The sequence below is a fragment of the Ambystoma mexicanum genome, chromosome 7q, assembly GCF_040938575.1.
Source record: "Ambystoma mexicanum isolate Mex_15411 chromosome 7q, UKY_AmexF1_1, whole genome shotgun sequence".
NCBI classification, from domain to species: Eukaryota; Metazoa; Chordata; class Amphibia; order Caudata; family Ambystomatidae; genus Ambystoma; species Ambystoma mexicanum.
This window is the reverse complement of record NC_090941.1, coordinates 747782387-747808534: the sequence shown is the minus strand read 5'-3', so window position 1 is coordinate 747808534 and position 26148 is coordinate 747782387. Positions and strand designations below refer to the sequence as shown.

At 46.5% G+C, this 26148-nt stretch overlaps 1 protein-coding gene across 2 annotated transcripts in view; it reads left to right on the top strand.

Annotated features, from left to right (window-relative positions):
• ATM (ATM serine/threonine kinase) overlaps positions 1-26148 on the top strand; it is a 3046976-nt gene that overhangs the window by 2457584 nt on the left and 563244 nt on the right. For both annotated transcript variants that reach the window (XM_069640412.1, XM_069640413.1), the window contains one exon: positions 18185-18402. In XM_069640412.1, coding sequence (XP_069496513.1) covers positions 18185-18402 — 218 coding nt within the window. The remainder of the gene's footprint in view (positions 1-18184; positions 18403-26148) is intronic.

Below are 26148 nucleotides of genomic sequence, written 5' to 3'. Positions count from 1 at the left end.
ACTGATAGGTTTCCTAGGTCTTCATGTAATACGCGGTTGAAGATGCTCGGGCTCTCGCAGTATCCCTGTGGTAATCTGCAATGTTCATATCTTTTACCCCCCAGTGTGAAGGCGGTAAGGTATCTACTCTCTTCAGCCAGGGGTATGGAGAAAAATGCGTTTTTCAAATCTACTACTGTGAAATGTGATGCCTCTTTCGGGATGCTGCATAGTATTGATGCAGGGTTCGGGACTAGAGGGAACTCCTTCTGAATTACATCATTGAGGGGGCGTAAGTCCTGTATCATCCTCCAAGACCCCCCTTTTGCTTTTTTGATTGGATAAATACAGGTGTTACATGGGGAGTTTGAAGGCACTATTATCCCTTGTGCTAGTAGGGCATTTATTGTCTCTCTTATCCCTTCTTCAGCTTCACGAGACAAAGGATACTGTTTAACTCGCGGTAAAATTGCTCCTTGCTTTAGTTTTATTACCACAGGTTGTACTCCATGCAACAGTCCCACATCATGGGGGCCTGTTGTCCATAAGTTGTTTGGTACGAGCCTCATGTCGTCATCAAAAAACGACGGTGGTGCTCCTACCACTGTCATCAATTGGACGGGGGTCTCCCTTGCTTGTATTAAAATATCACAGGGCATCGCTATTTCCATTACTATCTCACCATCCCCTTCCGTGTCTGAAAAGAGATCCTCATCTGTTACCTCTCGTAGGGCGATGTTGGCGTTTGTGCACAGCACTGTGCGCCACTCACACCCTTCCTCGTCCACTCCAATCACAGCGATCCTTTTTGCTGACACTTGTACAGCGTGCAAGTCTAATGATACCACTGATCCCGGTGCTGTGTTGGGACACACTATGGGGCGGAAGAGGAACTCCGCCGGGATCCTCCAGTCCATGCCTCCTAGCTCGGGAATTATGAGGGCCAGAGTCTTTAGCCCTTTGATAAACATTTTCTCGTTTTGTGGCAGCCCTCGTATTTCCTGTGTGGTTGTGTAGGCTTGCACTACCAACATCGCACGCAAGGGGCATATCCCGGGTGTAGAACACACTATCCCTCTCTCGGTAAATGATATGGTCATGTTAAGTTTGCTTAGGAGATCCCTCCCTAATAAATTTATGGGTGAATGCTCATAATACAGTAAGGGTGCCTTTACAGTTTTACCCCCCACCGTTATATCCAAAGCTTCTGTGTAAGGAACTTCAATTACAGCCCCAGAGAACCCCTACGTCTCTAACTTCCTGTTAGATAACGGGAATCGGCCCTCTCTGACACATGATTTCTCCGCTCCCGAATCAACCATGAATATAAACTGCTTGTCTCCTATCTGCGCCCCTACCAATGGTTCCTCTGCTGCATTGTAGGTGGTGGATAGAACTGGACACGCAAGTGTTCTCTGTGGGCTGTCCTATGCGGGGTATCTCATCGCCCCTCCCTCATTAAAAACACTCCCTGAAACCACTGACATGCCACTGTAGGGTGCTGGTGCGGGGGCCCCGTTTGCTGTTGTCGCGAAAGGGTTACCTGGTGTGTATTGCATACTGTCATTGTTTTGTGGGTGGTTCTGTGTCCTATACTGGGGTCCCTGTTGCTGGCCCGTGGTACCCTGGCCGGGGTTTCTTAGTTGCTGCTGTCCCATTGGAAGACCATATGGGCTCCCTGGGTGTGGATGACCATAATTCTCCTCCTCTTGGAACCCATTGTTTTGTTTACTTCTACACTCCCTGGAGTAATGCCCCCATCGTCCACAGTTCCAGCAACTCCCCTGGGGGCCCCTGGGACCCTGCCATCCATTTCCTCCCATTCCCCCGTACCCTTGTCCGCCTCCTCTCCGGCCCCTGTACCCACCTCGTCCCCCTCGAGGGGTCCACTCTTGCCACTGCGGACCTCCACCTTGCTCCTGCTCAGTCCACTGCCGCTGTGCTGTTCCCGCCCAATTAGTTGCCACCCTTCCTTGGAGTGCTATCAGCCCCTCCTCCTCATCATCTCCCTCTCTACTGTGTGGGAGCGCGGCTACTGCTGCTGCAACCTTCACTAACTTTGACTGTACTAACTTCGCCTCGTCTGCCAATCTTTTCTGCGCCACCTCCTTCTCCCTCTCCTTTATTCGTTTACAATGGTGTACTATTATACTCTGAATTTCTGACCATCCCTTTGCTTCAATACCCGCTATCTTGTCAAGCGCCTTCTGCACTTCCTTTGGGAGCCCTCTCTTTATAATAAAATAAAACAAAGAGGTTGATTGATACCAGGGCGTGCCCGTTTCTGCTCTCCACATCTCTTGGACCCGAAAAATGTAATCCATAGCCTCCTCCCCGTCATTCATTGTACACTGCATCACTGACTGCAAGTCCGGTGTGTCTGGGAATGTTTCGCGTAGGGCATCCCACACCCTGGCACGCACTGTGTTAAAGGATGCCCCATCATGGCGGTCACAGTCTAACGTTACTCCCGGGAAACCGGCCTTAACCCATACCCTTTCAGCCTGATCGCCCACTGCTGATACGAGTAGACTTTTTACATCTCCTATGGCTAGGGGTACCCCGGCAGTATGTTTCTCAAATGCATATATCCACTTACTTGCCCCCCCTGACAACGGGGGCAGTAGCTTTAATAAATTGGCTTTATCCATCTGCGCCCATGGGATATAGTTAGGCCTCCCTCCTCCCCTGTGTATCAACGGGAGCTGTAGCCTTCCCTTTGTCGTGCCGTCCGGACCCGTTTTGGCTGCTGATGTTCCCAGTGATGCCATTTTTCCCACTCTGTTCCTTAGTCGCCCCGTCCACTCATCATCCAGGGTTCTTAGTGAACACGTACCTTCCTCTCCTTCGCTTCCCCCTCCCATCGCCATGCTCAACCTGTCGCTTTCTTCTACTTCATCCCTTATATCACACAGCAATTCCTCTCTAATTCCCCCAAGCCTTTCTTCGCTTACAACATCTCCCTCCCTGGGCCCTACTTCTATTATTCGAGTTGGTTCTTCCTCAATTCTGAACAAAGTCTCGCCCTTTTTCCACCCCTCTTTGGGCTTTCTATTGTCACCTGGCGCTCCGGATGTACGCCCTGATCTAGTTCCATCTAGTGCTGTTCGGTCGCATATGTCTTTTATCCTCGAGAGCTCATTCTTTGCTATCGTCAGTCTTGATTCTAAATCATCTGTGAGTTTCTCTATATCTACCCTTTGTGCGCCTGCCTGGGCTCGCTCCCTCGTGCTTTCATATGGCGGAGGTGCCGTGGGGCGGTGGGGTGTATCATCTTTAGGGGGAGGTATGTAAGTGGGGTCACTGTACCCCTCTGCGGGCACAGGCTTCTTTATTATCGGGTACAAACTTATTACCTCTACTGGCGGCGTCACACTTGAGCCTTCTTTGACATCTCTTTGTATTAGTGCTGGATTGTCTGTGGTGGATGGGAGATCAGGATTTAATGCTGGTGTTTTAGGCGGTGGTATCTCTTCAAATAACCTCCAAAGATCTAATATTTCACTCCTATTTTGCAGCTGCTTTCCTTTGTATTTTAGAAAAATGCATGTGGCCACCGTATCCAGAACACTTTTATCAAATGACCCTCCCTCGGGCCAAATCTGAGGTAACCCCTCCCCCTTTAGCTCGGTCACCCATTGGTCGTGATATTTTTTAATCCGCTCCACGTATCCCGGGAGATTCTTACAAATATGTGATAAGGGTGTTTCGGCCCCCATCTCTGTGCTCTCCTAGTACTGGTGTGTCTCCGTATATTTGCAACTACAATGTAAATGTATTATCAGTATTATTCTTTATATTTTACTTCACATTCACTGTTGGGTCCCTTTGGGCTCTCCTCCTCCCTAACTGCGCAATACAGAACTGGCCGTACACAATGTCTATTCCGTTCTCTTTGGGGGGCACATACAAGAGCAACCCATCCCTTATTTTTACAATGTCAGCCTGGAAATCAAAGAGGTACCCACTCACTTCACTATATTGACGTTATCTGAAAAGGGAAAAAAGTTTTATCCGACCACACTTACCATAACTATTTAACTATTATGCATTTATAACCGCTTCACACATTCACAACATCAAAATGTCTTCTAGCACATACGAGGTGCACACACCTCTTGGCACCACTCAATTCACCACTCAGGCTGCCCTCCCTTTCCTCCCTAGCCGGCTGTCCCTGTTCGTCTTATTTGAATATCTAGATGCGCATATATATAGATATTAACCTGCTTTCCCCCCTTCTAGTAGGACTCTTTTTCTCTTACTGTCTCCCTAAGTTTGTGCTAATCACAGTTCTTTATTCTCCCCCCTACCCTTAAAGAAAAGAAAGGAAAAGAGTAATAGCGGTCACTAATGTACTCTCAGTGTCCCCTTTTGCTGAACACTTTTATTTTATACTCCACTTCTTCATATATTCCCAGTACTAGTCAAGATAGCACTATGCGGCGCCGCCTTCCACCCCCTTTCGGAGCTAGGTTCCCGTCACTTTTATCTCTTATTCACCTCTTTATCCTAATGGCCATATGCAAAGAAAAAGCAAGGAAGATTTAAGATGATCCTTAGTAGATCTGCGTACCCCCTCTTCGTTTCCTGTCCTACACTTCTCTCCCCGCTCCCTTTAATATCGCTCGCACTCAGTACTCACGTGCCCGTCTTGAACCGATAGTCTCCAAAACTGGGTCCGTCCAGGCAGTGTCGCCGTCAGCTCAACAGTCAGCCCCGGCTCCGGCGAGCGGTACTCAAAGGGGATTTTTCAACCGGGATCCCGTACCCTCTCTCTATTGAGTGCGCACTTCTTAGTGTACCGGTCGCCGTTGGCGGGCAGCCTCCCGGAGCCGGCTCACCGTGCGTATCCCTTTCCGACCGGAGATTCTCGTGCCAAAAGGGGACGGTTATGAGGAGGTAGGAAGAAATAAAAATCACGCTATCGGGGTCACCACTGAAAGCAAGCGTCCCCAAACAGCACGATCCTCCCCGCAATGAGAGACAATGGAGGACTCTCCCAAAATGGGAATAAGGCCAAGACAGAGTGCGGGTGAGCGTAAATGGGAGTTTATCAATCAGAATAGGGCATGCAAAGAACTCTGCAAACTCCGAGAGCGCTCTGTCTGACAATCGCAAAGACAGGCGTATATATTTACAACAAACGTCATCAAAACCTACATACTATAGGGGGCACAAGTTCATTGGGATTGGGTGGCGACGACTAACTATAGGTGCTGCTGCGGCGTGGTTGGTCTTGGCTGAAGGACGTCACTGGTCATCCTCGTGGGTTGGGCTGGGCCTGGCAGGTCGGCTTGAGTTCATCCGGGCGGTGTTGGTGTGCCAATGCTGCCTGTGGCAGAGATGAATGCCTTTTCTGACTTACTTGCCCTCGACCATGCACACCGCAGTCATTCAGTCATTTACAGTGTTATTCTCTTTAGTAAATCTTCCAATAGGTTATTTTATAGGTTAATGCAACACAGGAGGAATGCACCTTGTGAGTGGTCTGGAGGTAATATATCGAGGCCTGGTTACCCGTGTCCTGTTGACCGGGGCCATAGGTCGAGGGGCTAAGCTTCGGGGCCTGGGACGGGCGGTACAGGTCTTTCTGCCTTGTTAGAAGTTTGTTATGGATGTTCCGCTGCGTGTTGTCAAAGTGTTGGGTGTCCTGATTGCACAGGGCCATAAGTCTAAGATGGTCCGGTGGGTTGTGGGGTTTACGAGGGGGCGCTTGAGTTTAGACAAAGGTTTACTGCTGTGCTGTAAATAATGCAGGTGGCTGGCCGCGGCCTTGGGTGCTGCAGTGGGGGCTACAAATCTTTGAAGTGGCTCCAGTCTAGTCGGGGGAGGTGGGGTAACGCAGAGCGGGCCTCTGTTCTCATGTCTTGGCAGCCTTCGTAGGGTGGGAGGGGGAATGGCCTTGTACGCATTTACAAAGGTATCTCCCTCGTGTGTTGCCGAATGTAGGTAAAGACATCACAAACATTTAAACACTTTCTATAATACTTATTCAAAATCACTTTAAAACATGCATTTAACTTTGCTGGATGTGTCTCGATTATACCCAGTCCGAGCACCACATTTGTACATTATGTTCTAGGAGCTACAGTATTTTAGTTACATGCATATACATTTGCAGTAAATGAGGTAGTAGTTGGGTCGGTGGAGTACATAAAAAACGACCCGCCACTGTACGTGACGGTGGTGGCACATAAGGGGCTTAGACATACACACATGATAAGTGCATTCTCGCGCATCCTTTACATGAGTTCATAGTATAGTTGCATTCGCTTTCTCGTGTATTCTAGCAGCATTAGCTTTAGTTATGGCGCAAAACCATGGGGGGTAGGCTGCCCAATGATATACGCAACAAACAGATCCCTGGAGCGTTCCATTATTATTAGTATCCACCTGCAAGGGTGTGAACTCGCCATTGCTTATATCATGGGAGCATGCTTTCTCATTTTAATACATTCTACAGGCGTTAGTAATATAGGAGATTTTGTGGAAGAAAGCATACTTCGCAAGAGGTCTTGACATTAATATATACATATATATATATAAAGACTGTCTGCCATCAGATGACCATTTTGCCGTTCTTCCCATTGCTCAGGCCTGCTGGCCGGGTCATGCTGATAGTGATAGTACACTGCGGGAGGTGAACTGTTACAATGTTAGCGTATTGCGCTAGCTCATGTCCGTCTTGTTCGTGGGAACGTGCTCGCAGCGGATCTGCCAGGGTGCTGCGGCAACAGGGATGTGACTCTCCAAGGGTGGGGGCCGCGCTACAGTGCGCTGAGCTCACACCATCTTTACCGGGCAAAAAATGGTTTTCGGGCCTAGCTAAATTTGTGTGGCAATCAATACGTGTGGGCATTCGATACGTTTGGGCAATGTCTCCAGTGGGTGAGCCCCCCACCACCTGGGCCCGGGTGGCATGAGGGAACGCCCAATGGGCCATAGCCCTCACCTGGGGAAGAGACGCAGGCGAGAGGGGTCTCCTGGACCAGTCCTCCCCTACACAATCCATGGCCAAGAACAAGGCCATCACCTGTCCCGAGCCTGAAGAGCATTCTACCCTTCACACTGTGGAGCAGGAGCTCCATCTGACCATGCAGGAGCAGTGGTCGGAGAAAAAGAAGTCGCCCGTTGCAGCTCTCATTCGCGGTAAGTGCTCCTGCTATTGCGCAAAGAAAATAACATTTTCTGCTCGACCTTCGTTTTTTGTGAAAAAGCCTCCCTGCTGCGTGACATGAAAAATAGCATTTTCGCTATACTCTGTTAGGCTTTAGCAGCCCCGTGCCTACCATGAGGAAATCGCTACATTTTAAGATGGCCGCCCGTTATTTTGCTTTGGTTATCTATGCCTACCAAAGCCCAGCATACATTGCTGAGACCTGATCCAATCATCTCTATCTGTCAGCCAGCCCCCCTGTTCGATCCATGCCTCTTCTCCTATGGACCTAAGCTGCATCTCAACTCGTAGCTAAGGTAAACTTAAACCCCTTATTATACCACTCTGGACAGTTTCAAAATTCCTTGTGGCCAAATCCTCCAGCTACTCGTTCCGCCTGCCTACAACCTACCTACACAGCTTCACCCCCAACACACCGGCCCACCTACTACGGACATACGATACACCATATGGCCGCCATGTACTCCGCTCCGCTTCTTCGCGCATCCAAGACAAATGCACTATGACTACATTCTGGTATGATCAATATCTGCAGCACCTGCATCTAACTCACTCTAACCGTGCATATCATAAATCTCACGCTGTGCCCTGTATGCATTGCCTTGCTTCACATGCACGTACAACTTAGTGGTCGACCCTGCTAGCGACTTAAATAACCGGCACCTACTTGTATTGCCATATGCCCTGCTGTAATTTGCCAGACGAAGATGCTCTCAGTTATGTTGTGTTACCAGTGCTGAATGACTCATGTAAGATAGCTTATGTAAAGGTTAGGACTTGTGATCCTTTACATTAATTATGTCTATGCATCTGACACTAGCCTATATTGAATGTGCTCTGAGTATATTTCTCTATAATTCTTCAAGCCCAATTGGCCCTGATTCCAACTTACTTACAAACAATTGACTCTAGTCTTACACTAAATGTGACCCTAAACTACTCCTAGGGAATTGATACAAGTATTAACTGTATGCGTCCACCCACTTTACCTACCTTGTACAATTAAGAATAACCTTCACTGAATGTGTTTTTAATCTGTTTCTTGCATTTTATACAAACCTATTTTTTGGATTTGGCACTAACCCACTCTAATTAACTGATTAAGACTATCTTATTTGATTCTGTTCTCAACCTACTTATGCAATTGATACCAAAATTTACTGAATGTGACTATTCCCTCCTCTTATGCAACTGACACCCTCCCATCCAGAAACTGCCTTCAATCTGCGCCTGTGCCAGCCTCAAGCAGTCTCTTAATTAGTCCTGCCCCTATCAAACCTATGACCGTGAGCAAAAGGATACAAACCTCCCCATTTATCCTAGGCCTCTTCGCCATAATGGTCCTTGTCTTAATGACCTCATGCCCCCCCCCCCCCCAAGGATAGAAATCTGAGACTGAGATCCAGACTGCCTCGCCTCTATGATCCAAAAACTATCTATACCAGTAGATGCCCCATACACAATGCAGCCTATCCTATAGAACTCTCCACTAAACATGTACATCACAAAAGATCTTCTAATACTCCCATGTGCAACCAGCCATTTTGACAAAAAAGTCCTTGCACAGTCCAGGCACCTATAACTACACACTCACTCACTACTAAGCCTAAAAGGACCTTTCCCCTGTCAGGGTCACTTATCAATGCCAGGTCTTTGATAGCCCATGCTGTTGATATTGCAGACACCTTAGCTAACGAAAACCTGGACCTATTAGCTATCACTGAAACTTGGCTCCATGAGGCTGCAGGACCTGCCCTTATGATAGCTGTTCCAGAGGGCTAACAGATACTCTAGATAGACCTAACGCCAGAGGTGGTGGACTAGCCATTATCTCTAAAACAAACCTCCCCATTAGATTAGCTGCATCTCCATCTTGCCAATCCTGTGAGATACGCACAGCTAAACTCCCTCTATCCATTAACCACACACTTACTATCTACTTGGTATACAGACCCCCCATTATCTCTAAAACAAACCTCCCCATTAGATTAGCTGCATCTCCATCTTGCCAATCCTGTGAGATACGCACAGCTAAACTCCCTCTATCCATTAACCACACACTTACTATCTACTTGGTATACAGACCCCCCAGGACCATTAGGCTCCTTCGAGGACAACATAACTTGTCTCCTAACTAACAATACCAAAGACCAAATCCTGATACTGGGAGATTTCAATTTAGGATTCAACGACGCTGGCGACAAACACGCCCAATCAGTCGCTGCCATATTGAAGGATCACAGACTAACACAAAAAGTTTCTGCACCCACCCACTCTAAAGGACGAATCCTAGACTGGGGTGCCAACCTGAACTGTAATGCCAACATCACTAATATTACCCGGCAATCCTGGACTGACCACTCTATAGTAACCTTCACTGCCACGTTAGACCTCACCTATCACAACACCATAACTATGCCACCGCCTCTCCCAACCAGAAGTAAAAAAGACATCACTGCGGACAAGATACTTCCTCTGCTTCTCCCTGCCATTAATAACACTGATAGCAACTCAGACCCGACGATTCTAGTAGAGGTCTTCAACGAGGCTATGACCAAGGCTCTGGACGTCACGGCACCTGTCAAACTCTGGAAAGGCAAACAGAAATGCCACATTAATGCTTGGTTCACACCCCAACTCAAAGAACTTAGACTACAAAAAAGAAAGCTTCAGTCAGTCTGGCGTCACTCGCCTTCTAACGAGAACAAGGCCAAACTTACCAACCTATCCAAACTCTATAAGAGTGAAATAATCAACTCTAAAAAGACCACCTTTAATAACAGAATATCTAAGGCACAATCAGACACCAAGGAACTATTTTCCATCCTCTGGGAAATGGAATCACCCATACCTCAAGTTGACAACACCTAAAAACCTTGGCGTACTAGCATACAAAACGCGCTCTCAAATAAAATCTCCTCACTCCAACTCAAAATAGCCAATAAGAAAGCATCACCCAGAGCAGAAAGCTCCCCCTACAACTATACCAGACAGTCCCACCTTGCCATTTAGCTTTAAGAAAATCTCCATTATCGAGACAGAAAAAGTCATACTCTCACTAAAACCATCAAATTGCAAAGGAGATAACTGCCCATCCCAAATATAAAGGATACAGCCAGAGACTTAGCTCCCTTCATTTCTAAGTTCATCAATGCATCATTCAAGCAGAACCTAGTCCCTAACAACCTCAAAGAATCATGGGTACTCCCACTGCTTAAAAAACAAATCCTAGACCCATCCATCCCAACCAACTATAGACCCATCACTACGGTCCCCTTTCTACTTAAAATTATTGATAGAGTAGCATACCTTCAAATACAGGATTACCTAGAAGCCAATCACCTATTAGGATCACGACAGTCTGGCTTCCGCCCTCTCCACGGCACTGAAACAGCCTTAATTGACCTTAAGACCCAAATTGACGTGTTGAAGGACAATGGGAAAACAGCTCTGCTACTCCTCCTTGAATTATCTGCAGCCTTTGACCTGGTGGATTACGCAGTCTTATGGTACCACCTCAGGTCAGCTGCCCATTTTTCAAGTGATGCCATAACTTGGATCCAGTCCTTCTTAGCCAACCGTACAATGAGTCTTCTCCCCCTCTGCAGCTGCTGATCCCATACAAGACTCCTGTGGTGTACCTCAGGGATCATGTGTGTCTCTTGCCCTTTATAGCACCTTTACTAAGCCCCTGTTCAACAAGTTGGACAGATTGGGTGTCCCCTACACTAACTATGCAGATGACACCCAGATCCTCATTCCCCTTTCGGGTAACTTCTTGGAGGACACGGCCTTAGTAAACAAGATATACCTCCTCATTCAGGCATGGATGGCCTCCCATGGCCTCTGCCTGAATGACGACATTCAGAGATGGCTATTAAAAAACGTAACCCTAGCTATGCTTCCTTCAACATTGATAACAATATTATCAAAGTGATGCCCTTAGTCAAAACTCTAGGCTTCTACCTTGACTCGGCACTTACCCTCAAGAAGCAAGTAAACTCACTAGCATCCTCAACAGCTTACACCTGTAAGCTGATCCGAGCATGCAGACGATTTCTCTCTGAAACGAGCTGCATTACACTGGCCAATGCACTTATATTATCCAAATTGGATTACTGTAACGCCTTATACGCAGGATCTAATAAATATATCTCTGACAAACTGCAAAGACTACAAAACAATGCTCTTAGAGCTGCCTTAAACATCCCCAACAGAGAGCACAGCTCCAGATTTAGAAGAAATGTCCACTGGCTCAAGATTAGCGATCGGATACTCCTTAAAACACTCTCGCATCCAAATGCCTAAACAACAGAGCTCCACCCTACCTGGCTGAAAGAATCAACAGGAGAACTACTACCCGTCCTATGAGATCCGCTAACATCAACACTCTTGTAGTCCCCAGATCAGATTCAAACGATCTACAGCTGGCGGCTCCAGCTTCCCAGTCATTGCTGCTCAAACATGGAACACACTCCCCCATGACCTTAGATCTGACCAACCCTACTCGAGATTTAGACGAAAAACCCTAACTTGGGTTTTGTGAAAAGTTGAATTCAGAAGTGTGCCCAATAGCTGCTGAGGGAAAGTTAAATGTAGAAGGGTGCCCAATAGCTTCTCTGCGGACCAATGATGCCCAAACCTATCCATAATCGCCTTTCCACTCACTACCTGGACCTCTACCTCCTGCCATCTTATGAATACTATGCCCTTCGCCTGTACTGTACTTGCCACCTTTGTCTCCAACAAATGTTTTTTTACATGTACGTGACTACCAACATCGCTGTAAGTTAAGGTGGCGGCTCATCACATTACCCATTCTGTCATTTATATCTGTAACCAAGCTATAATTATACTTGTAATGTTCGCGCCCAGCTACCTAAGGGTTTGGTTGCGCTATACCAAATAAACAAACTGTTGTAAAGTGACTTCCAGGCTTCTTGGGATTACTTATATGTTTATTACAAGTACTTAAGTCACAGTTACATGAAGTTATATACATAAGTGGACAGGACATAACACTGGCTCCCATCACCCAGGCTGGGGAGCTCTAACTGGCTGGGTGTGGAATCCTTGGGTAAACATTCCGACATTCACAAGGCAACACTCCAACATGACATCACCAGCTTTCACATGCAGAGACAAGCACATCACAACACATCTCCTTCCTTTACTGATAAATATTACAAACACACTCAGGCACGATATAACACATCTCCTTCCTTTACTGATTCACACTGCACTCACACAGATACATCAAATAGACACAACATATCTCCCTTCTTCTCAAACGTCAACACACACGGACAAGCACACCACAGCATATTCCCCTCCTTTCCACATCCATCACCAGCATGGGGAATATCAATTCTTAGGGACACTCTCCCTACATCTGTAGGCCACTAACCCTACACACCCACCTACACCTTCAAGCATCTGGGGTGATATCTCCAATCGCACTGGTGGATATGCTACCTCCAAATACTCTAGCAGATTCGCTACACGCTACCTCAAAATACTCTTGCGGAGGCGCTACCTCCAATCACACTGGCGGAGGTGCTACCTCCAATTACTCAGGCAGAGGCGCTACCTCCAAATACACTGGCAGGGCGCTACCAAATGACACAAGCAGAAGCGCTACCTGCACATACTCTGGCGGGGCCCTACCCCCAATTACTCAGGTGGAGGTGCTACCTCCAACTACACTGGGGCCCTGGCGGGGTGCTACCAAATGACACAAGTAGAAGCGCTACCTACACATACTCTGGTGGAGCCGCTACCTCCAATTACTCAGGCAGAGGCGCTACCTCCAAATACTCTGGCAGGGCACTACCAAATGACACAAGCAGAAGCGCTACCTACACATACTCTGGCGGGGCCCTACCCTCAAATACTCTGGCTTAGGCGCTACTTCCAATTACACTGGCGGAGGCACTACCTCCAAATAAAATACACTGGCAGAGGCGCTACCTCTAATCACACTGGCGGAGGCACTACCTCCAAATACACTGGCAGAGGCGCTACCTCTAATCACACTGGCGGAGGCACTCCCTCCAAATACTCTGGCAGAGACGCTACCTCCAATCACACTGGCAGAGGCACTCCCTCCAAATACTCTGGCGGAGACGCTACCTCCAATCACACTGGCAGAGGTGCTGCCTCCAACTACTCTGGTGGAGACGCTACCTCCTATTACACTGGTGGAGGCGCTACCTCCAAATACACTGGCGGAGGCACCACCTCCAATTACACTGGCCGAGGCACTACCTCCAAATACTCTGGCGGAGTCACTACCTCCAATCACACTGGCGGAGGCGCTACCTCCAACTACTCTGGCGAAGGCGCTACCTCCTATTACTCTGGCAGAGGCGCTACCTCCAATTACTCTGGCGGAGGCGTTACCTCCAAAAATACTTTCATGCTCCTCATGTGGGAGGCGCTACCTTCACTATAGTCACGGAGGCACTACCTCCTCACTTCATTGTAGCACATCCACAGGCTACACACACTATGGGTGCTGCCCCATTTCACATCTTCTCTGACTCACTCTCACCTCACTTCACCCATTACACTATTTCATAACATCCCAAACCTTGCATCTCTCAAAAACCTGCCTTTTAATGGAGAATGGTACTACGCATTAATTTCCTAATCTACACACATAAAGCCACACTGGAACAATGAGGGAACATGAATGCATCTTATTATGGAGTGATGAAAACTCACATAAATCCTCACTGTTATGCTTGGAAATGCTACCTCCCAACTCACATAAATTCTCACTGCTATGCTTGAAAGGGAAGTAGAGTATGCTTGGAGGCGTACCTCCCAGCAACACCTATGGTATTCCGCAACTCCTGTGGTATTCCTAACCACACACACCTCTAACATACCCAAATGGTCACGCAGGCTCTCCACCTTTACCCTGCACAACTGGATGTACTACCATCCAGACAGCTGTGGCACACTCACCACATTTTTCTAGTGTAATGGCGGTGCTACCACCCATACCGCTGTGGTTTCACTCAACCACACTCATACTTACATATACACTGGAGTCGCTACCTCCAAACCCGTGTGGCACTTTCACCCACATACAATACATATTCTGGGTGCTACCCAACACTCGACCACTTTGACTCTTAGCAAAACACATGTTTTACCCATGTGCACCCATTGAGTCACATAAAACAACATTTTGCATTACCATTTTGCAAAAATTAAAATCCTAATAATTCATGTTGCACAATATATATATACTTATTTTCTCCCCATTAAAGCAATAGCAAACTATATAATTATATTTCCTCAAATCCATGGCCAGTTTATGTACCACCCTGCATCTTTGTGGCACTCACCCACAATCACTCTGATACACTATGTTCTTGCACCTCTGTGGCAATCACCAACCCATACACTTGTGTCTACACTGTCTAACAACTCAACTTCATAGTGACATTTGCGTACACAGCCCTTATGGCGTAACCAAGAAATATGCACATTTATTCCTACATGTCTATGTTGGCTGCAGTCTACCCTGCAATCCCTCAATGGTTACTCTAACCTCTATCACACCCTGCTACTGACTTGCACACATCTAGGCATATTGTGCATGTTCAGAATGTCCAAATGAGTCCTTTTGAACCTGAAATTCCTCAAATGTGTTAAATCTAATACATTTAACTTTTAACCTCACTTCCTGCACGCATATATCCACACAAAAACTTCTCATGCACCTCCCATGCTTGTCAATCCTTAACCTGTAACAAAACTCTGTTGGTACCACAAACTTAATGCATACGCATATTGTGCATGTTCAGAATGTCCAAATGAGTCCTTTTGAACCTAAAATTCCTCAAATGTGTTAAATCCAATACATTTTAGATCTGAACCTCAATTCCTGCACGCATATATCCACACACAAACTTCTTGTGCACCTCCCATGCTTGTCAATCCTTAATCTGTTACAAAACTAGGTTGGTAACACAAACTTAATGCAAAAACAGTTAAAGGATACACGTTGCTGCTCCTGAATGTCCAACGTTATCTTCTGAAAGACCAGATTCGTGACCATCATAATCACTTAAACATAAAATGATACACTGCAGCCATTACTTCAAATGCGGTCCTTGTGCCTCCTCTGCAGTCGCAGCACCTTGATGCACCATAACCCAAATTTGCCGCATTCCCTTCACCAGGAACGACATTCATGACAACAATAATGACATCCTTGGCAAATCCTATAGTGGAATTCGGATTTCCTACTGCGCTCTTATTCCTGTCTGATTTTCCGACTCACCGACGTGCTCAGCAGTGCTCTACATCTCTCAGCCGGATAATACCCATAAAATCGTAGGCACACTGTGAAGATGATTCGTAAGGGGGTCTCTCCTCTCATCCCACAACGCTCTTAGGCTTATTCACTCATTTTACGGCCCAATGCCTTCAGCTCTCCTCTTCCTGTGCACGGCAATGCACGTTGCAGGGTTCTTTCCTCATAACATCGTTTATTTTATTCTTCATCCTGCCTCGGTTAATGGCTTCGGCTACCGGCTGGAATCTGGCATGGTGAGTGCATTTCAATATGAACATAATGCTTGAATCTGGCGTTTTATGGCATCGCCGACTCCCTTAAACCAGCTGTGATGTCACCAGTCACACTTCTGCCTCGGGGCAATGCTGATCTTCATAAGCCAAACATCACTCATGCCACGTACCTCGACCCAGCATATGTCACCCTTCAACTTCAATATTTTAAAACGGTTCACTGCATCCAAAACACGATCCACTTTTGATCCTTGAAAACAAAGTGGCACGCAGGCAGTTTTCCATGCATCCCTTTCCCTGAGCATACGCTACCAGACTAGCGCTGCCTGGGTCTAATCTTTAGTTCACATTGCGCTTGGGACATGCAGAGCCAGTACTCGCTGCTCACTCCAGACTGTCACTTCAAAATCTTCCCTAACATGGTAGTGGCTCATTGGGGAACCCCTTAGCTCACTGTCCGCAGTCTCACATCCTTCTCCAAGTCCCACTTATGAACTCAAAGCAGACTTACACTCGTACATGGGAGGAAGCTTACTGGGCCTCATACTTTCCCCAAAGCTTACTTTTGGTTTCATATGAGGGTAAACAGCATCACATCCCTGTGCTGCTTGACTGGGGAATGATACTTTGACTGGTGAATGGAAACATCACTGCAGAGCTTTCTTCTTCACCCCTCAGTACTTCACACTTGCAATGCAACCTCTGACAGGCAACAGCTTCACCCAGCACGCCATACACCAGGAACACTTTCCTACCACAAAGAGTTGCTGCTGGTCATGGCATCAGCTGTCTTATCTTGCCCGCAGCTCCTTAGCTCCTCCCTCTCTCATGGGAGTCATCTTCACTACGAGCTTTGTTTAATCTACAGGTTTCTTAAACTAATGGAGTGGGATTCCTTCTTCAGTTTAAGGGACCAGGTGTCATTTTAAGCTTCCTTTTATCTTCACTTAACAGACAACACTTCTGGTTTTACTTTAACAGGCTTCACTTCTTCACACAGATTTCTCGATCTTAAAGGCCTAGCTCCCTCCTTGAGCTTCCCTTCAAGGCCCTGCTCCTCTCTTCAGCCCCAGGACCCAGCTCTCCCTCCATTTTATGGGCAGCTTATCCTTCCTATTTAGGGCTTCCTTCCTCCCTTTTGGTGCCCTGGGTGATGGGTCTTACTTGTGTTTTGGGGCAGTGTTGTCCTTCTTTTCCAACTTCTTCCTGCACCCCCAGCAGGCTTCTTCCACTTTCTTCAGTTTCTTGCTTGCATGTTCTTCTTTTTAAAACCACCTCGTCGCCAATGTTGTAAAGTGACTTCCAGGCTTCTTGGGATTACTTATATGTTTATTACAAGTACTTAAGTCACAGTTACATGAAGTTATATACATAAGTGGACAGGACATAACACTGGCTCCCATCACCCAGGCTGGGGAGCTCTAACTGGCTGGGTGTGGAATCCTTGGGTAAACATTCCGACATTCACAAGGCAACACTCCAACATGACATCACCAGCTTTCACATGCAGAGACAAGCACATCACAAGACATCTCCTTCCTTTACTGATAAACATTACAAACACACTCAGGCACGATATAACACAAACAAACAAACTAAATCCCATTAAAGGACTGCCTACCAACTTAGCATTTTGACCAGGACAATGACACACACAGGCATCAACCAAGCCAAGAAATAAGTGCAGGCGAAACTTGAGAAACCAAGATGATGGGAATGACGTTCATTTGTAGGAGGTTGAACCCTGGGTTAGCGAGAAACAGACTACAGTCCTTAAGCCAGTCGCAATTGCGCTTCTTTGGTTTCTTTGAGAGCCCCTCATTCATTGAGCCAGTCAAAACCATGTCTTATTTGTCTTGTAAAATAAACATTTGTGTACTCTATTTGAGTCGTCGGTCAGCCCCCTCCCCTTGGCTGTGATAACAGCTGAGGACAGTCTCAGTTATACTCCATGCTGTCACTTTGGTGATGTTCTTTGTGCATGGGATGCAACTTTGAGTAGCTCTGGGTTATCCACTGTTTATTTATGGTGTTAAGGTGTCCCGATGGGCCATATGGAATATTTTACAGAGGTAAGAAGAATTTCACTTGGAAATCCCTATTTATCAAAAAAAACTTTTTACTTAAAATAGTTTATTTTTATTAATTTCATGATTCATATGAATTCACAAATGAGAAACAGTTTAGAGGCATTCAGGCTATTTATTAGACATAATCCATCTGGAGAAAAGTGACAAATCGCAAGTATGAAGTGATGATCTATGTCCCCCACTGTGTGGTGCTGAAACTCTGCCCCAAAATTATCGTTTATGAAGTTCACCACATATAATTTCTGTGAATTTAGCTATGAATATTGTGTTTGTCCAATGATCTTAACTGTTATTTTAATGTAAAATTAAAAGTAAGGCTGCTTAAAATGTTTTCGCTGTTTATTGAACAGTATCCTTTTCGGCCATTCAAACATCTGCTTTCTTTCAGGCTGTAGAAGTTGCCGGTAATCACAGCAGTGGCAGCAGTGACGAGCTGCAGAGTGGGAAAATGAAGGCCTTCCTTTCTTTGGCTCGTTTTTCTGATGCTCAGTACCAGCGGATTGAGAATTACATGAAGTCTTCAGAGTTTGAAAACAAGCAGGCATTGCTAAGAAAAGCCAAGATCGAGGTTGGCTTGATGAGGGAGCACAAGGTTCAGATGAACAGGTCATTATTTAATCTGCTAAATTGTAGCTTTCCCTCTTTTGTGTGTGTCTTAGTTTTATATCCTTGTGAAGGCTGTACTGTGTAACTTAACGAAACAAACATTTTAATAGACATTTATATAGTGCTTTTTTACCATTAACATAGTCTCAACTTGCTTGTGGTGGGAACGCCCTTGGGGACCGCAGTCCACAGTATGTGAAATTCTCATAAAGTTTGTGTGCATATGGGCAAGATTAGGGATTGGATGGGCTGGCTAGAGTCCAGTAAGCAACCCAAGAGGTCAGGCATGTGGGTGGGGGACGTGGGGGGCTTCATGAGTGTGTGCAAGTACAAGAGACTCATTATGTGTCCATCTAAACTGAAATTTGTTCATCAGTTGTCACAGTATTCCAATGGCAGAGGTGTTGAGGCAAGTCTGGAGTGAGTAGGCTTAAAAACCTAAGTGTCCGGCTAGACCTAATATTGTCGTTGCTGCATTCTAACATAGGTGGATGGATATCCGTGCCTGCGGCAGTTGTCGAACGAAGTGGTGCATTTATACGTCCCTTGAGCTCAGACAGAGCTTATCTTTGATGTTGCTGTGTCATCAGGTCTTCCGTGGAGACAAAGCCAGCTACTCTCGTTGAAATTTCTAGACGCTATGGAGCGGCGACCTTCAAGTCTTCGAAGTGCAATCAACTGGCTGTCCTACTACATCTTCTAGACGTGACAGGCAGGCTACCATGGGATCCAGGATATAGGATTTTGAAAGTGTCATAAACCGGCTACCTTGAAAGTCTTACTAACTAGCTTCGAAGTTCTATAAACACTACTAGCAGTCATCTACTAAATTCAGTCACAGGATACCTATGCCGGCTTAGGTTTTTTAGGTGCAAAAAGAAGGTTACCAGTATAGGTCTTGAACGTAGAGGAGGACTAACATTACACGCTGTCTTAATAGTCCCTTCTAAGTGCCAAGCATTTGCTAGTCTTCAGATATTCAAGGACAGTAAATAGGTGGTATAGGGTGGGATCCTGGGTGGAGCTGAGGAGAGGACTGAAGGTGTGAAGTCCTCTGTTGGAAGAGGCTCATGCTTTTAGGGGCAGTTTCGGGTGCCTGGGGGTGTGCGTTAGAGTTGGGGTGATTTTGAGCGAGGTGCGCTAGCCAAAGTGACCCGAGCTGCACTTAGGGAGGTGACACGCAAGATTGGGGTACTTGGGGTACTGGGAGTTACTTTAAGTGGGAGGGGCTTGGAGGCTTGAAAGGGGAGGATAGGTGCTGGAGAGAGAGTGGGTGAAGGAGACAGGTGGGCGGTGGACGGTGGCTGATGTTGTGGGCCGTAGAGCGCCACTGTGCCTCTCTGTTCCGGGAGATGTGGCGGATACAGGGGGGAATGTATTTTAGACGAAGTAAGGTGGGGGCAGTCGGGGGACGCAGGAAGAGGTAGGAGCCCAGATTGGCTGGTGAGGGAAGGGTGCGTATGAGGAGAGGCTGAGAATAGGGCATTGGATTGTGGAGAGGCTGGGCCAGTGGAGGTGTGTGTCATTGGCTAGGTTTATGGAGTGCCAAGGAGCGGCTCTAATCTGGGCAGAGTGGGGCATGGTGATGCACCAAGATTCAACATACACTATGTGGGAAATGAGCATTGGCAGTGCGATGAAAAGAACCACTTAGATTCAACTTTGGCATTGTATTGAAAAACCCCTTCGATTCAACTTTGGCAGAGCTATGAAAAACCACTTGGATTCAACTTTGGCAGTGCAATGAAAAAAAAAACATTAGATTCAGCATTGGCAGAGCTACGAAAATCCAGTTACACAATTAGGCTAAATGCTAGGTATCAGGTAATAAGAGTAGGGTGTTACGGGAGTACAGTAATGGCTGTACTCCATGGCCACACCACCCTTAACTTATCAGTCGCTGTAGGTTGTCTTCATCAAATCGTCCCAGGCATACACCTGCAAACACGGAGTGGAGCTGCTTTGTTGGGAGCTGCCCTATCTTGGGGAGCTGCCCTATCGTAGTCTGAGCAGAAAGAGAGGTGTGGCACCTTGAAATAGTTGGGTGGTGCTATTTACAATGGGCAGTAAAAATCCTGAGCAGGAAAAGGCAGAGGTAAGTGGGCTCAAGCTAAATCTATATAGGTGGTGGAGGTTAGGGGGTACCCTGCCTTTTCAGGTCACGATTTGTACATTCAAATGCCTTTGGAGCAATATTAGTGTTTTTTTTGTGCAGTTCCCTTGGGGACCACTGCAAAAGGCTTAAGACTACAGGTGTTGGCAGTACACCCAATTGGTAGCAGTCTGTACCACCCATATTTACCTGGTAGCTGTGGCTGAGCAGCCAGACTTCTCTCAAGAAGAGTTAGACAGTATATAGAGTATACAAGTTAGGTACCAAAATACAGTAGCACAAGCAAACACTGACCAGAGCTTTGGTATCAAAGTATATCATTATTTATTTAAAAACACACTTATAGAAACACTCCAGCACTTTTATTGTAAGCAAGTTCAAAACACAGTCACTATTAATATATATACATCCCTTATTCCTTATTAGACAAGTCTTAGTTAATACCACTTATTTTCAGACAGAGGTGAGCGCTTAACTAAAGATGGCACTCCAATAAGTTATCAAAAAAGGGAGGGAAAAGGCAGAAATTAGATAAGCACACAACACTAATACCTAAGAAGCACCCAGCAAGGCAGGAAAGTCAAAGTCTACTTGTGAGCAAAAAGTTCAGAGGCCAGGCTCCCTCTTAGAGAGAGTAGAACACCAATGAGCCCAAGATCACACAGTTTAAGTTTAAAAGGAATTAGTTCAGCTCAGAAAAGTTCAGTTATCCAGCCTAGGGCCAACCCAAGTGGTAAGTTGAGGATTTAAGAGACACCCCACACAGACCGTTGCGAGGGAGGCCAGGCGGACACAGTACCTTGGAAGTGGAGAGAATCCTCCAGCGGGGGCAGTTGTTCCTGGCAGCGGATGCAAGTTGCGGCGTCGTCCAGAGGAAGAGAAGATCTCGACGTGGAGGAAAGCTGAAGGTCGTTGCACTGCCAGGGAAGAAACCAGCCGCGGAGTTCTCCGGTTTATTTGCGTTAGTGGTAAAACGTGGTATCCCGGTTGCCGGGGTGCTTGGCACAGGCAAGGCGGCCACGAGATGATCCGGGAAGGCGAAAAGACGGGCAAACTGGTTATACCCACCAGTTAAAGGAAGAAGACTCTTCGGGATGAAGATCTCCTCTGTCGTTGGAAGAAGTGGTGAGGCGGTTCAGCAGGGCTCCACCGGTGGTGTCGTCTTTGCAGGTCAGCTCAGCTTCTCCCTCTTTGGATTCTTGGGTCCTGTGGCGACTTCTGAAGTTCCAGTCCCCAAAGCCCTGCTTTTATGCAGAAAACCCCCATTCATCAGTCCTAGCTGTCACTCAAACATGCTAAGTGGTGAGCCGGGCGGCTCACCACTGGGCCAATCACACATGAGTGTGACTTGAGTTACCGAGGCAACTCAGTCCAGGGTGCCTAAACCCCCCTCCCACACATCCTGTAGACCCAGACAGAGTGGCACCACTTTTGGAGGCTTCTGTGGAGAAGCCCGCCAAAAAGTGGAACAAAGGGCTCGACTTGGGTTGGAGTTACAGAGGCGAACACAAACGCCATTTTAAAACAGAGTCCAGGCATAAAGACCCAACCGGGGAATAAATATTAAATAAATAACCCGGCGGTATCTTTAACATTGCACCAAAAAGTGGTGCGTTTAAAATGAATGGGAAAATCCCATAGAAAATATTCCGGTGGAATATTTAGCATGATAACCACTGCCACCAGCCAGAAACTCGACGAGGGGGGACTGCACAGTGCCCCCTCGAAAAACAGACCCAGGGGCAATCGAATTACCCCTACCAGTACTTCCACACTATGATGGTTTGTACTGGTTCTGTTCCCAATTTAAGACTCAAACATTTTCAACCAGTCCAACACATCCAATCTAGGTTCATACATACCCACTAATTCCTTAGGCATCCAGGGTCTTTTGGGACCGGAACTCCTAGAAGAACCAGATGAGAGAAAAGCATTTTCCACAGACAACTTTTTCATTTCTAACTCATGATTAAGCTCTATTTCTCTGAGTCTTAACTCAGCTTGCTTCTACTCAGCCTGGGCATTCATTCTTCTGAACTCTAGCTCTTGGTTTCTTTCAGATTGAGCTAAAAAACGTTTGTACTCTAATTCAAGCTTCATTTTTTCAAGTTCAAAATAAGCAGGGTTACATGTGGGACCTGGTATAGGCCCAGTAGTTACAGTAGGTAAGGCAGACAGAGGCTCAGAGTGGCTAACTGCATTAGGTTCACTTTCCGCTTCTGACTCATTATCAAGACTTTGATTCAGATCAATACCATCAATGTTTTCTACATTTGCTGGGGGGGTAGATTCCTCTGCACCACCCAGACTTTGGTTTTCTAACAATCTTTCTATGAGTTCCATTTTCTTGCCCTTCTCAGAGAGATTCTTATGTCTACACAATACTTTTAAGCAATCAGCAGTTTTGGCAGACAATGATTCTAGGGTATAACTCTCCATAGCAGACATAGTTAGAAAATCAGCTTTTTAGTGCTAAGCTCTGTGGTTAGGTGTCCTAAAGTGTTCAACAAGCACTCTAAAGTGTATACTCAATACAAATCCCACCGCTGTACACCAGTGTTAGGCAGAAACCTGTGCAGTTCCCTCTGGGACCACTGCAAAAGATTTAGGACTACAGGTGTTTGGCAGTAAACCCACTTGGTAGCAGTCTGTACCACACAGATTCACTTGGTAGCTGTGGCTGAGCAGTCAGACTTCCCTCAAGAACAGTTAGGCAGTATACAGAGTATTCACAATAGGTCAAGAGAACATGGTAGAACAAGTAAACGCTGACCAGGGCTTGGTGTAAAAGAGATATAATTATTTATTTAAAACCACATCTAAAAAAACACACAGGCACTAATAGTAAGTAATTCAAAAACACGGTCACTAAAAGATATACACTCCCTTAAAAGAATATTAGACAAGTCTTAAGTAAAGCCCCACTTATTTTCAGACAGCGGTGAGCGCTTAACGTAGATGGCACTCTAATAACTTGTTTTTAAAAAGGGAGAGAAAAACAGAGAATAAACTGAAACAGGTCCCAACACTTTTTCACGAACACACAAGAGAGAAAGGCAAAGTAACACCATGAATTCAGAGTCAGTAGGCCGGACCCGCTTTAAGATGATCAAACGAAATGTGTCCAAGGTCACACGGTTGCAGTGCACAAGAGTCTTGTAAAGGTTCAAAAAGAGTTGGACCAAAGAAAGGGACCAGTTAGAGGGTCAAGGCGGCCAGCCCAGTCCAGAAGGTTGAGGAGTTATTATTACCCTGTAGCAATCTTTAGAAAGGGAGGCCTGGCGGACACGGTACCTTAAAGTGGTGAGAATGCTCCAGCAGGGGCAGTTGTTCCTGGCAGCGGGTGCAAGGCAGTGCTTTGTTCGGGGGAAGAGAGGATCTCGCCGTGGAGGAAGACAGGAGTCCGTTGCACTGCCAGGGAAGAAACCAGCCGCGGAGTTTCTCAGGTACAAGGAGCGGTCCGGTGATTCGCGGTTCAGTGGTGAGTGGCTATCTGGCCGCCGGGGTGCTTGGCACGGGCAGTTCGACCACAAACTGGGCTGGGGTGCGAAGAAAGAAAGGAAAACTGGTTGTGCCCACCAGTCAGGGGAAGAAGCCTCTCCAGCCGGGAGATCTTCTCTGTCGTCGGGAAGTGGTGAGTTGGTTCTGCAGGGCTCCACCGGTGGTGTCGTCGTGGTAGATCGGCTCAGCTTCTCCCTCGTCGGATTCTCAGGTCCTGTGGCGACTTCTGAAGTTGCAGTCCCCAAAGCCCTGCTTTTATGCAAAAAAAAACATTCACTCAGCCTAGCTGTCACTCAAACATGCTAAGTGGTGAGCCGGCCGGCTCACCACTTGGGCCAATCACACAAGAGTGCGACCTGAGTTACCAAGGTAACTCGGTCCAGGGTACCTAAACCCCCTCCCACACCCACTGTGGTACCCAGACAGAGTGGCACCACTTTTGGATGCTTCTGTGGAGAAGCCCGCCAAAAAAGTGGAACAAAGGGCTCGACTTGGGTTGGAGTCACAGAAGAGAACACAAACGCCATTTTAGAATCGAGTCTTGGCAAAAAATACCAACCGGAGAATTAATATTAATGAAATAGACCGGCGGTATGTTCGAGGCTATGAGAATTAAATAATTAAAGTTGGTAGCCTCGAACAATGGGAAAATCCCATAGGAAAATATTCGCGGTCGAATATAAAAAGTAGTTTCCACTCCCACCAGCCAAAACTCGATCAGGGGGGACGGAGACGTGCCCCCTCGACTAACAGACCCCAGGGCAATCGAATTGCCACGACCAGTACGTCCACAATATGATGGTTTGTACTGGTTTCTGTTAATAATTTGGGACTAGCAAAGCCAATGGTGACTTTCCATGCCCTGGGAGACAGTAGTCAGTCCGAGGGTATGGAGTCTATGGCGGGGTGTCACTATGACACCCCTATGTTACTGCACGGAGGGTACTGTGTAACACACATCAGAAAAATACATGAGACCCTATGGAGTAAAGGACCCCATAGCCCATAAAACACATTACCAGTCAAAGGAATACCATTAATCATGTCCAAGAGTGGGAGGAAAAGAGTCTCACTCTTGGCAGGAGGAAAAAAACAAACTCCAGAAATCCAGCAAAGCTGCTGGGGGACTCGCTAGGTTAGGAAATTCAGCCTAAAGAGAGAATTCTCCCTAACAGCAACTTAATGTTCTCACCTTATTAACTTCTTAGAAAATGGCGATCCCATTTCTACCCGTCATTCGCAAAAGATTTGCCCTTTACAAACAGTAGAGATCACTGGGTCAGAAATTCGGAAATGACTTTGAGGAAGGTCATGAATTGATTTTTGCTTTCATAAAGATGCATTCCCAACTATGAACCTGAGTGATGAGTCCAGTAGTTATTAGAGTCTTTTCTATCATAGGCCCCTCTTTGATTTGTAAGCCTTGATATGCTGCCTTTGGCATACCATTTGCTAAAAATCCACCCTTCTTGGTACTCCTCTAATAATTTTGATTTTACTTGGCCTTGGCTCTGATGATCAGCATGGCATGGGAAGCATAATGCAGTGCCAACTACTAACAAACGGGTGGGAGGAATTGTTGTAGTTCATAGAGAACCAGTTAGACGCTGGTTACGGTATCCACTGTTTGTTTTAATTTGTTGTGCTTAGAACTCATTTTAATGTAATTGTTACGCTTAGAATTCCTGTTTTTTTAGCGTATCCAATTGTGATATTTTTTTTTTAAACTTTCTTTATTTGACTTGACAACACACCAGAGAACAAAAGGCGCCACATGGCACCAGCAATGAGTTTTTAAAAAAAAACAGCAACATACATAATAAGCAGGACATCCTGAGTCAATTGCAGCATACAGAGGGTGGAGCAGCAGACAGGTAATTAATAACTGTATCAGGGGAAGACAGCATTTATGGGGACCCCTCGGGGGAGGACAAGACAGAGTTTGAAGGTGAGGCCATGGCGGACATATAGTCCCGAAACTTCCGCCAGATGTCTCCTGGCCTTGAATGTGAATGTTGCATTGCGTTCCAGGACTCCTCAGTATCATGAGCCCATGTAATTGACCTGAGCCACTGTGCGTAGGTAGGTGCCCTGGGGCGGAGCCAACACAACAATATGCAGCGGACTGCCAA